The sequence below is a fragment of the Apis cerana genome, linkage group LG6 (assembly GCF_029169275.1).
Source record: "Apis cerana isolate GH-2021 linkage group LG6, AcerK_1.0, whole genome shotgun sequence".
Taxonomy (NCBI): Eukaryota; Metazoa; Arthropoda; class Insecta; order Hymenoptera; family Apidae; genus Apis; species Apis cerana.
This window is the reverse complement of record NC_083857.1, coordinates 8,958,007-8,971,325: the sequence shown is the minus strand read 5'-3', so window position 1 is coordinate 8,971,325 and position 13,319 is coordinate 8,958,007. Positions and strand designations below refer to the sequence as shown.

The following is a 13,319-nucleotide window of genomic DNA, read 5'->3' as shown; positions in this document are numbered from 1 at the left end:
CATTATTTACATCCGGAACTTGAGAACATTTTAAAACAATTGAAACTTGGACTTTGAACTAAGACTCAAGGATACACAACACGTGCGATACTAACGTTTAATCCAGGTGCAGCAAGCAAAACGTCATCTTGCTACGAAAAATACTAAAGTATCGAATTACTGCTCCAAGTTCGCCAAGATGTCACGTCATTTGTCTGAACCTAACCTAACCTTGTGATACACTTCTCCGCTATCATACAATTCATAGTATAGCGGAAACGGACGTAGCGGCTCAAATGTAGACAGGAAATTGTGGACTCGAGAAATTACTGCATGTTTTCAGTGTCGTTGGAGCAACAGAACTTTCTTTTGATATGTTTATTGTGAATATACAGATTCAGGGAAGAAAAACGAATTGCATAAATATTCAGGATTATTACATTGAAACAAAGAAGTTTATTTATGAAAGAATAAATAATAGAACGAATTGAAAATTCAATTCGATTTTAAAATATATAATTTATAATTGTAGCTCTAAATCTATATATTATTTTTATATAATAATTTCAAATTAATTATATGTACGTATATATGTATAATTATTTATATGAAATTAAAATTGCAAAAAATTGTGTTTACCTTGTATTATTTTTAGATGTATTATACGTTTATAAATATTTCTACGCTAAATATTAATAATTATCTTTTTTGCTATATTATAAATTATATTATTTATAATTTGTTCTAATAAAAACTAAAATATGCATTAAAATTAAAATATATATGAATAAAAAATAAACATTAGTAATGCATTGATAAAATTTTACATTATTGAATTGTAACATAAATTTGATACTTTATTATTATTTTTAATAATATTTTTAATAATGAACATATTTAAACATACTTATATAAGCAGTATTGATGAAAATTTTCAAATACAACAAAATAAAATTCTTTTTATTGATAATAAAAGAAAAAAAAACAAAATCAAAAATACATCAGAAGAATATAATAATATTTTGATGCATATTTTTCAGAATTAATTATTATATAATACCGATGACCTATGTGGAATCCATGATACCGTGTACATATGTATCATGTGTCACGTTAGAAGCGTTAGAAGTACAGCCTTTATTGGTATTACCTTCACCCAGCTCCGATCTGCTTCTAATCCTTTTATTCTTGCCCCATTTTCTCTATAATCCCAATTACTGCCAGCTATATTAACTTTATGATTTTATTGGGTAATAGAAGGAAAAGAAGAATGGAATGTTATTCTCCTGTTAAACAAAAAAATATGGCAAAGTCCATTTCCTACTCTTAAAAGAATAAATAATTATATTTATAAAACGAAAAAATTGATTACAAATTATTCAAACAATTCATTAATATAATGAAATCAATATTTTTTAGTAAAAAAATATCGAGAATACAAACTACAGTATTTTCTTCAATCGCATTAATTATTTATATTAATTGATTTTCTACATATCATAAATCATCAATGAATTATGATATTTTTAGATAGTAAAATCTGAAATCAATTCATCAATGTAATTTTATAAAATACATACTTAACATCTGAATCAATGCTTTACTACTGTATTTTATGTTCATGACAAACATTAATCCCTAGACACAGAATGTCTACCATTTAGTGATGTATTTGCACTTCACGTTGGCCAACGATTTTCTCGATTATATCATGTTAAAACTCGTTGCTGTATTTGTAAAACAAAGATTGAATTTCCATGCGGATAATATTTGTTGATTCTCGACGAGAAATGGGCTATTCCAATAGAAAGTCTAAAGGTAAACATAATTTATACAAGAAGATGGAATATAATATATTAAAATGTTCATCATCGAAGTATACTTACTTACTTTTAAATATATTAATTTTTTTTATGATTATAAAAAAATTCAAATCAAATAAAATGAAAATAATATTAACGAGATTACAGATTTCCTTTTTTTATGTACAAATATTTTTTAACTTTTATATAAATGTAAAATAATCTCTATAGTCTGCATCTCTAAGTAACTACGGTAATAGGACCATCTAAATGAGAATTGAAATTTCGCAAGAACCGCACAAGTAGTCCGTATACTTTCTCTCTGAGTGTGGTCAGGTGCACTTTTATGAAAGCGTAAAAAAACTTCTGTGGAATTGTGGTAATGAAAACGTTATTAATCAGAATCATTTTAAGTCTACTTACGCATATCAAAATCAGTATCACGTTTGCTAATGATTTTGTTTCATATTGTTGTATCACGTGTGTGAAAGTTCGCATGATCGATATATTTATTTTTTATGACTTATAACAAGTTATATGACAAATTATTTACATTTGAAATGATGTTTGAAGTAAAATATAATTACAGAAACCTTATCCACAAACTTTTATATAAAAATACAAAAATTAAATTAATCAACTTAATTTTTAAAAAAGAAAATTAGAAATAAAAATAAAAAATATTTAAAAAAAATTTGTTATTATATAAAAAAGGTTCAATACTGATTATCAATAATAGTTATAATGAATGATGTGTCAAGTTTGAAAGTCTAAAAATGGCAATTCATTATTTTTCTTTGACTCCATAATTTTTAAACGAACTGTGCATGAAACTTCGTAGATATTAAATTTAAAATTCTTCGGACGCGGGAGTATGAGATAAAAATACGTTACCAGTATAATTCGATGTATCTCGTAAATACCACGAAAATGGAAGATCGCGAAAGAACAAATTTAGGTTATCTTGCGGCCGTTCTATGCGGGCATGTAATGGAATACACTGCGCGAAATTCGAATGGTTTTGCTCCGCGAACGTGAAACGGTTTCAAGCAAAAACCTCTCGTAAATTGCTTGCCAAGCCATAACGACTGATCCGCGCCCTCTACAGACCCGTTTTAAACTTATAACTTTGAGATACAAGCGTGTTTATATGTCGCCTCCCTATCAATCTTGGCTAACCTAGTTGCAAAGAAATACGAACGGGTGAAATTGAGAAAGACAACGAGATTAATTCTATCTTCTGCAATCCTTCGAAATTCGTTGTAGATGTTACAAGACTGAATTTCAGAGTTTTTTCGGTCGAACGTATTTTTCGCGTTCTAAGAAAGAAATTCCAACAATCGAATAAATATTCGAGAAGTATACGCGAATGCCGTTGCACTTACGGAGCGCTGACGTCAAGCATAAAATCTTTGTCTGCCAGTTCATCCGCCTTTCTATGCGTCTCTGTTCCCATCATGAGTCTTATTCACTCGCTTCTTTCTCTGCAGCCGTTACGGTTACCGTTTTCCATGGAACCACGCCGCGAATCTTCCTCTGACCTGACTCTTCCTCTTATTATCGTTCGCTTTGGCCTTAAGTAATTAATAACATAACGGAGATAGCCCTTGTTTGTTCTTGCGAACCAGTGTTGTATTGTTACATTTCGTTTGATATTGTATAAAGATTTAATAATTTATCGTGATAATAAATTAATGAAAGGGAATATCTTATTTACGTTTAATATTTTTTTCTTGAAATGAAGAGAAAAAGTTGAACAGCAAAAATATACATACGAAATAAAACAAAATATTTGACGATTATGATTTTATATCTATTATATATATATATATATTTTTTTTTTATTCATCAATTCATAATATTCATAAAGACTTATTCATCAATTCAAAACCTGTCTGAATATTGCTTTTGTTTATGAATGCATTGTTTTTGATCAATGTGAACGCAGCATTATAAATTATGCGTTCACGTTGAATCAGTTTCTCATAGAAGAAAGGATAATCATAATATTCTCAATAAATTCTGTTTTATTAGTAATAATACAAAAAAAACACATGATTGCTTTTGGCAGAGTTGCGATTTATCACGATCTTCCTAGTTCATCGTACGAGTCTGTTATTACAGAAATATCGGTCGCGTCATATCGGATATTATCGCGTCCGAAAACGATCGTGAATACCAGTTGCTTATGCACCTGTCCGTTGTGCACAGTCTGTAGTGGTAACGAATTGAGCTGGCAATTGTGATACGAGAATATGGTTCTGATGCAATCAGTTGAATGTAACCCGGCAATGTATGCTTAACGTATCATGAATTTCACAGGACCTAACTCACGGAATTTGCATTGCCGTGCAATCGCTTTCGTGTCATAAAGTCGATATTTACTAACCAATCAAAAACATTGAATTTTTTTAACCTCTTATATATCATACATACTATTTAATGAAGCTTACTTGAAACTAAAGCGAAATTAAATTCAGTAGATATATTAATGTTAGAATAAAATAAAAAAAATTCTTTCTTCAAAAGTTAACCTCAAAATATTATAATACAAATCATGATATGATAGTTAAATAACAAAAACTATGTATCGATGACATAATTCAATATAAAAAGAATACATAAATTGAAAAATAAATTAACAGAACGTAAAAAAGTACTGGAACAACAAATAAACGACAAGAGCATAATTTTAAACGCAGTATAATAATTTCTGCGCATATACATATAGGCGCATGCGTGTAAATAAGTGTAAAGATAATTCATCACAATTCAAGTTGGTAAATCACTTATTTCGCGTGAAATATTTCACAGATTCAGAATATCAAGGTTTTTGTTAAAATATTTACATGACAAACGAATCTCGATATCGCACACGAACAACACGTGCCACAGCCAATTTTTATTTGCTCTGTGAGTAAACAGGACCGGTTCCTTATGAACCGTGTCTACCGGACCAGTGCTTTTCGATGTATAGCCCCATTAATGAGCTTTCCGTACTACGCATAACACTACGTGTAAACAGCACGTGTACGTAGAGCAAAAAAACCAGTTTGTTAAAATAGAATCGAGGGGAAAAGACGTTTCGTGAACGTGTATATACAAAATGCAATTTAAAATACATGAAAAACATTCTGAAAAATGAATTCAACACTTTATAAACAATGAAATAAACGAACAGATGATCAATTCGACCTTGTTTTCGAAATATAGTTTTATATTTGTGTAGAATATTAGAATATAACCTAAAAAAAAGATTGATTGAAAAAGATGTTTTGAATAAAATATATATTCAGTTTTCAATAAAATATGAAATTATAGATGAGTACAAATAATAAGTCATTGATGGATTCTTATAATATGACATCTAATTCTATGATAATTTAATTTATCTATGTCTCTTGCTGGATTCAAATAAATGGAATTTTATTGTATGATGATTTATTATAACTTTATTAGATAAAAAAATAAGATAATCTTTAATTAGTTGCAATTAAATCCAAAATATTATATTTAAAATAATTTTTATAAAGAAAAAAAATACAACAGATAAAAAAACAAAAAAACAAAAATTATATTATGAAATCAAAATCAAAATATACAAATATATATATAAATCGAATATATCTATTTTTATGTAAATGTCATTTAAATAATGTCATTTATTTTGAATTCACATATTGCATTACAACTATAGAATTGTCAGCAATTCTCTCTTGAGAGAATGGATAGTTCATACAACTATCTGTGACATGTGATATATTGTTATATATTTTTTTTTACACAAATATGATGTTCGTTGAGTGTTTTTCATCGTTCTATGATTTTTATTAAACTATCCAACGAAAATATAGAAATGAAATTTGTGTATAAATAGTTTTTATTGAACTATTATATTATCTGTTGTTATAAATTTACGAGTGGGAAGAATGAAATCCTATTAGAATAAAGTGAATTTCCTGCAATTCTAATATTTACTGTTAATAAAATATTAAATATTACACATATGGATCAAATCAATAAATAGCAGCATTTTAAAGGAATTTTACTTTCTCTTCTAAAAAAAAATCTTTCGATATAATTTCAAATAAAATCATTCAAATAATAGTGCACAATAATATTTTTCATAATATTTTTCATTACATTCATGAAAATGTTTTATTAATTAATATTAATCTTCCATTTCATTAATTTCTTTATTATACATTCAGATGCAAATATGAATTGTATATATTTATCATATTATATATTTATTTAATCATTCATCTTGCGCAAATAATGTTACATTACATTCTACGTATATTTATCTGTGAAGAATAGTAAAACTGACCTTTGTTAATATACTATTCAAAATATAATCAAGTTTATTTCTTAATAACAAAATAAAAATATCTAATTTGTAAACATGAGTACTATAATAACAAAGCGATTTATATAAGCGGTTATTCAATATTTTTAAATAGCAAATACACTTCTTATACGTTAACTCAATAGAAATTATTGCTGCAACATTTCTTGCTGCCAACATTCGAAGATATTCTAACAATGCTTATTCAAGATATTATGCTAGTTCTATTGCTATTGTTCTTAGGAACAAATCCTTTGTTCCAATATTGTCTTAGCATCAAAGTGCGGGCACTTCTTCGTTAAGTAATGTTATTGACCGATTCGTTAAAAGCTTCAAGACATAATGCAATTTATTTTTTCCTTTCTTTTTGTTTGTTGCAATTATGTATAATTGCAATAAACTAGTTAAATGTTAAAATAAAGATACAATATTTTATTCATTAATAATGTATAGAATAATAGTGATTTCGAAGAAATTATTCATTGTACTGGTTAAATGAAAATTCCATTATAATCAATATTTACAACAAATTCAATTACTAAAAAATTTAATCGAATATCACACAATAGAATATATCTATTGTTTTCAATATCTATTCAATCCCAATTTTTTTTCAACCGAAAAGAAAGAAAAATAATTTGTATCTATTTTATGACTTTTCAACAACTATTATACATTTACTGGAATTTTAATCGAATTTTTTTCGAAAAAAAATACCCACAAAAATTGTAAAAAATATGCCTTTAAATTGACTTAAAAAAACAAATAAGTATACGAAAATAAATCGTTTAAAAAAAGATAAAATAAAATAGAAAAAAAAGAAAAAATATTTTTTAAATTATCCCATCATCCCGCCTTGATCCGGAAATTAAGCATTTAAATGTGCGTCAATTGCATTTTCGCCCTTTCTACTCATTCGTCCGCTTGGATATTCATTGGGTCGTGATACATCGGCAAAAACCAAACGAGCATCTCTGATCCCTTAAAAAGCGGCGTTACCGTTCGTGGCAACATTAACTTTTCGAGTGAACGGCGAACAAGCGCAACCACACGCTCTCCGACCGTAGAAAGCGAATGGATTGCGAGAATATCGACTCGTTCTCCGGCAGAATCCACTTTGAAATGGAAACATCAAACGGTGGCAAAAATATAACCAGGGGAAAAAATTGCAGATACCAAACGAATCTACTTTATCACTTAAAACTCTTACTGTCGAGTATTTGCGATATCTTTTGAGAAATGATCATAAATGATTATGAAGTTAATTGTGACTTTTTAGTCGTAAACAATCGTAAAATATCGTATTATGATTATCTACGATTTATTATAAAGAGTAATATTATTTTTGAATATCGATATTATTTTTATAATCTGTGAATGGTGGGATCAGTTTACTGTATGGATTTCTTTGAAGCGAGTTTTTATTTATAGTTACGAATTAAGTGGATTAATGATAATTGTAGAGATCACTTATTGAAAAGATATAGTTCTCAAGTGCAGATTATTAAAAAAGTATAAGATTGAAGAGAATAAAGTGTTTCATGTAACATTGGAATTATTCTGGAAAGAGACGGAGTTTATATTCGGAAGTTTCGAACAGTTTTAACTGGGTCGTGAAAGACTAAAGGATCTCGTTCGAATCTACTTTTAGATGTTTTACAGTTGAAGCGCGCGCGCGCACCAACGAATATTTATTCGACTTTTCTTTCGAAACTTTGTTGAAATATATAAAGAACGACAGTAAGAGAACGATTTTCTCTTGTTGGAAAAAACGTTTAAATAACGAGGCTACTTGAATATCGTATTATTTATTATATAAGCAAGTTTTTATTTAATATATTTATATAAAAAGAAGAACATTAATGTCTACGCGTAAAAAGCTAATAAAGTTTTTTAACTTTTAAGAAAAGATATAATCCTTTTCAAATCACACTACCCAAATTTTGGTTTTTCTTAAAATTTATATTCAATAAAAACGTATGTATATATACTATTTTATAACGTATTCTTTGATTAAATTTTTTATTCGGATTATTATTGAACAAAAGAACGAGATATTTTCGTCGTTTTCTTTGTTATAGATAAAAATCGAACTTTGTACTTCAATAATCCTCATTGAATTAATAATTATTTTATACTTGGAAATTTGTATTAGCTTTACTTTAATTGTATTTAATGCTCGAATAATTAAAAATATTTGTTGTTGAAATTATCAATACTTGAAACATTTCATATATCTTTTAAAAAAAACATAATATTCTATAGTTACAGATTATTATGGGGACACATAATCATGTGGATCGAATTCCAATTACGAGATATATTTTTTTCAATTGGATTCTGTTTCCTTGTGTGGAAGTAGAACTGATCTCCGAAACATCGATCAGAATTTAATGCATTACATTAAACTTTTAAATTCAATTACATTACAAGAAATATACTAGTAAGGAAAAAACTCATGAACTTCACTTTATTTCGATTTAAGCATTCGTTCCATATTTTTCTTTTATGCAAGATGTAAAAAGAACTTTTTTTTTATAAAATGTATTCTCTTTGTAACATATAAATTAAAATTAAAACATTTTTATAACATTTATATTCTGAATTTGAAAACACTAATCATTCAGCATAATCAATGATCAACAAGAAATCATTCTTATCACAAATATTATCCCGCAAGCATTTCAAACATTTATCAACCAACCATCTAAAACGAGACAGCCTTTCATCTTCACAACGTCATCGAATCGCTTTATCCAGAAAAGCTTCGCCCTCGACTTATAGTAGAAGGACGAAGTGAATCGTCAGCTCGTCGTAGAGAGAACGAGCCCGCAAGCACGGTCGACACACATTTCTGTTCAGAGAAGAAAAGCAGCCGACACAGAAAATCGATTTAGACGTTTCACAAAAGCTGATTCGCCTTGATCCGTTTTGCTGGACGGTCTTTTTCCATACGATGGACAGCTCGATTTTTCCCTCCCATATTTTTCTCTCTTACCCCGCCTACTCTCGTATTTCTGCGAGGAGAAAGCGATATAGAACTTTATACATATACCAGGGGGAACCGCATTCGCCATAGTTTATTGTGCGAGTTAGAAGAAACATTTTTCTCGCGTTATAGCTTCTCGAGCCATCGTAGGGATCTCTCTTCTTTCTTTTTCTTTCTCTATTTTTCTTCTACGAAAAAAGGAATACAATTTCGTTCTTTTCTTTAATCGACCTTGACCGTGCTTTGCTCGATAGCCACATGACAATGGCGCGACCGCCGGCTGAACCGCGTTCTTCGAGCCTTTCGAGCTCGATGCCAACGAGACGTTCCAGCTAGCTTGATAAATCACGTATCCCGGCTTCGAAAGACGAATCGAATGAGCGTATTCAGCGAAAAATGAAAGAATTTCCAAGTAGTGTGGTTAAGAATAGCGTAGATGTAAATTCATGTGCCTGTAACTTTATATATGAGAGATAGGCAAATTATTTTAGTAATGGAAAAAATTGAGTCGAGTAGTCGGTTTTTGCCGGTTTGAGGTTAAAACCTTGGATACTCGTTCGTTAAGCGACTGCTTTGACCAATTATGTCTAGACTCCTGGGATTCCAAATATGGCTGCCGCCTACGGCAAATAGTAGCCGAGGATATATATATATATTTTTTTAATAATAATGATACAAGATTACTTGGGATAATAGTTCAATTTGAAAATAAATTTATAATGATATTATTCATACGTAAATTTCTTTCTGATGTTAAATAAATAAATTATTGATCGATATTTTAAAAGTAAATTCGTTTTCGTAAAAATAGTGAAAATAATATGATTTTTATTTTTCAAAATTAGAAAATTAGAAAATTTTTCGAAACTATGAAAATTAAAATAAAAAAAATATTAAAATTATTATAATAAAATTAATGAGATAAAATTAACTAGTATATAACTAGTATAACTATATACTAGTATAACTAGTATAACTAGTATAACTAGTATATACAAAAGATGAAAAATATATGTAAATATAATTAATAGCAACATTTTCATTAAAATTTCAATATAATATACATATAAATACATATTACAACATTCGACACACTATTAATATTTTGTATTTATATTTAATAAGATTTTGAAGATTGATGTATTAAATTTTTATTTTGAATTAAATTGATCCAAAAGAAGCAACATAGCCAGAATATAGCCAGAAACATGCAATATCCAAAAAATTTAATAAAATGAAATGAGAAGGAAGACAACGGTTATTATCAAGCTCGACAAGCATAGCGATGATTTATTAACGCGTACCCTGCCGTGTGGGTCGCATATGTTTTAAGTTTTTGACGTTTACGACATGCACCATCAGTGGTACATGAACGGAAAGCAAAACAACAAGTTAACAGAGTATTAACGAATGTGTTAACAATGAACGCGTGTCAATTCGGTCATCTAATTCGAATTAGAGTGGAAAAATTAAAAAAAAATCTGTTGTTTATTGATAATCTCCATGTAAGATGAAAATTATGAAATTAAAAAAAAAATGAATGTATTGTTTTTCTCTTCTGATTTTTATATTATATATAATGTTCAATCAAGAGAAAATATTAAATATTGATGTTTCCTTTGAGAAAATATCGTTCACGAATTAAAATAATTAAGTAATAGAGTATCTTTGGCGAAATGACGGGTGAAAGGACTCGTGTTTGCTGCTCTCTTTGGTATCCAGGCCGGAATGATAGCTCGCCATGAATTCCAATTTGCACGATTAATTGTAATGAAACTAAGCTTCCGTGGTATCGCTATTCTCCATGGAAAATATTTCTTGAAAACTCAATATTAGCTTAACAGAGCTAATTTTATTGTATACGAATTTTTTTACAATTGTCGTAAACCAAAACACGAATAAATTATTAAAATTTTTGGCTATTTAAATGAAAACGCTAGAATTACAAAAAATTGATTTATATTTACTTCTATCAAAAGAAATAAAAACAATGAGAAAAAATAAATAATTCGAAGAAAAAAGTGCTTGTTATATTAAAAATGTTGATAAATATGTTAAAAGAATGAATAATAATACGTTATAGAATATAATTTTTGTATGCAATATTATAATAAATCGTATTTCTATAATATTACAAAAGACTCGTGAGCAATCATAAATAATAATACATTTTAAAAATCGATACAATTAGTAATAAATTGACTATTCTAAATCAATTATATAAAAAAATAAAATCAATAAATTTATGACATTATTCCTTTATTAAATTATAACCTGTACAAAATGCTGAATTGTATCCAACAAGAAATAAGTTGACCTATGTGTCATTTAAAATTTCTTTACAACAAAAATTTTAATTTTTATGTAATAAATAGACTAATTCACTTCATTAAATATAATGATGCAATTTTTTTCGTTTCTTTATTAAACCGCACCTATATTGAACATGATCAAATGTACACTATATCGCCAATTAATTACAAACAAGGGAGGAGGATCGGGCGATTATGGTGGACACGAAAATAGCTGGAAATAGCGTGCATAATCCGTGCGAAAAGGGGCCGCGCAAATATTTGCATCTATTTTACACTCCATCGATGCCGCTGAATTTTGAATGCATGTTATTTTTAGCAGAATAGGTTGAGTGTATGTCGATCTATTCTTTAGCCCGCGGCTTGTACTTGCTCACGCGCACAACCAACCACATATTCTGTCATTACATTGTCATGTATATATACGGTCGTTGATTTAATAATTTATATATATCAAGATGTGAAATAAAAACTTGAAGAAGAATCAATAGGAGATAGAGGAACACCGATTAACGTACAAAGTGTAAGTATTCGATCATCTCTGTGATTGGTGCCAATTAAACAGCCTCGTTAGACTAGTTAAGAGGACACTTCTCACGAGTAGCGACAACTTTGTAAAAAAATACGCGACGATTCTCTACAGTAGACGATAGTAGGTGTAATTCACAAAGCGCGGAGAACGTATCGTCATGACTTTCACAATACAATTAATTCACAATGCTTGGAAGGGAACTTCAGAGAGAAGAGGGGGAAAGGGAAACGGCTCTACAGCGTGAGCTCTTGGAGAGAAGAAAGAACCGGTGAAATTATGATCTCGTTAGAATGATATGGAATATGATCAAAGGTAACTTTTTGTCCATTAATTAACCAAAGGTGTAAATTTATGATAGTATTCGATAAAAAATATAAAAGGAATAACAATGATAAGTAAATTTAACCACCAATGACGTAAATACCGATTTACGATCGATCAACAGTACTGTATATGTTACCGCGCGAAATTTGGTTTCATACTGAATTATTTTGCTTATTATGCTTCGCTTAAACGTAAATCAAAAAAAAAAAAAGTATAATATTATATGTACGTACAACATAGAAATAACAAACAAATGACAGAAAAAAAAAAGAGATATTAATATCGTTAGTGCGAGGGTGTACATCCGTTGTTTAATCGGAAAAAGTGGCAGTCATACAGACACGAAAAGACATCTCGTTGATCGAATTATAATTTTGCATTGATGGTCCAATGACTATAACTTACTGAATAAAGAGTACGAATATATAAAACAATACTACATGATTTATATCTAACAGCAGTCGAAAATTGTGTGAATGCAAAGGCTAAAGGAGAAAGAGGAAGGGTGCGGTAGACATATTAGAGCAAGTGACAAGACTCACCTTGTCTGAGGGTATGTTGCGCGAACTCATCGTAGATGATGGCGAGGGTGTCGCAAGGAATCCAGAGGCCGTCCGTAATTTGACCCAAAGCCGACTTCCCGAATGGCACAGGTATTTAACAAATGGTGACAGCAGTGAAAAGCCAGTGTGCGACGCACTTACTCGATGAAAACACACTCACGCACAGCTCACTATTCCGGGACCATTTCGGCCCGAGCCTTCGCTGCCCGATCACACACTCCGACACCTGTCGTTACTTGTACATGTCGGGCGCAAAGTATTTGGGTAACATCTTGCAGATAATACACGGAATACGCTCTGTAGTTTGCACCACACGCACCCACCGTCCCAGTCTCAGAGCCAAACATATAAAATGGCGATCCTGAGACGATGCAGCCTTCTGGGGAAGCTTCGGTCACAGAGTACGCGATTCTACTAGTTGCCCTGTTTGATGCTCATGACAGGTGGCAGTGGGAGGAGTACTAGTAGCG

The 13,319-nt window shown here is 29.6% G+C and overlaps 1 protein-coding gene and 1 long non-coding RNA gene across 5 annotated transcripts in view; both read right to left on the bottom strand.

Moving 5' to 3' along the window:
* The window catches only part of LOC107993762 (ubiquitin-like protein 3), a 71,743-nt gene extending 58,448 nt beyond the window's left edge, over positions 1 to 13,295 (bottom strand). For 2 of the 3 annotated variants that reach the window (XM_062076268.1, XM_062076267.1), the window contains exon 1: positions 12,829 to 13,260. In XM_062076268.1, the coding sequence (XP_061932252.1) occupies positions 12,829 to 12,858 (30 nt within the window). In that variant the 5' untranslated portion in view covers positions 12,859 to 13,260. Of the gene's footprint in view, positions 1 to 12,828 lie in introns of all 3 variants that reach the window. The other variant, XM_017050371.3, reaches the window with a different exon arrangement.
* Positions 815 to 5,137, bottom strand: LOC133666254 (uncharacterized). 2 transcript variants are annotated; one of them, XR_009830164.1, is made up of 3 exons: positions 1,870 to 5,137; positions 1,560 to 1,791; positions 815 to 1,265 (listed from the first exon to the last, which is right to left on the bottom strand). It is a non-coding gene; the product is annotated as an uncharacterized LOC133666254 (long non-coding RNA). The 2 variants fall into 2 exon arrangements; XR_009830163.1 differs by having other exon boundaries at positions 1,560 to 5,137.
* Positions 13,296 to 13,319: the final 24 nt, after the last annotated feature.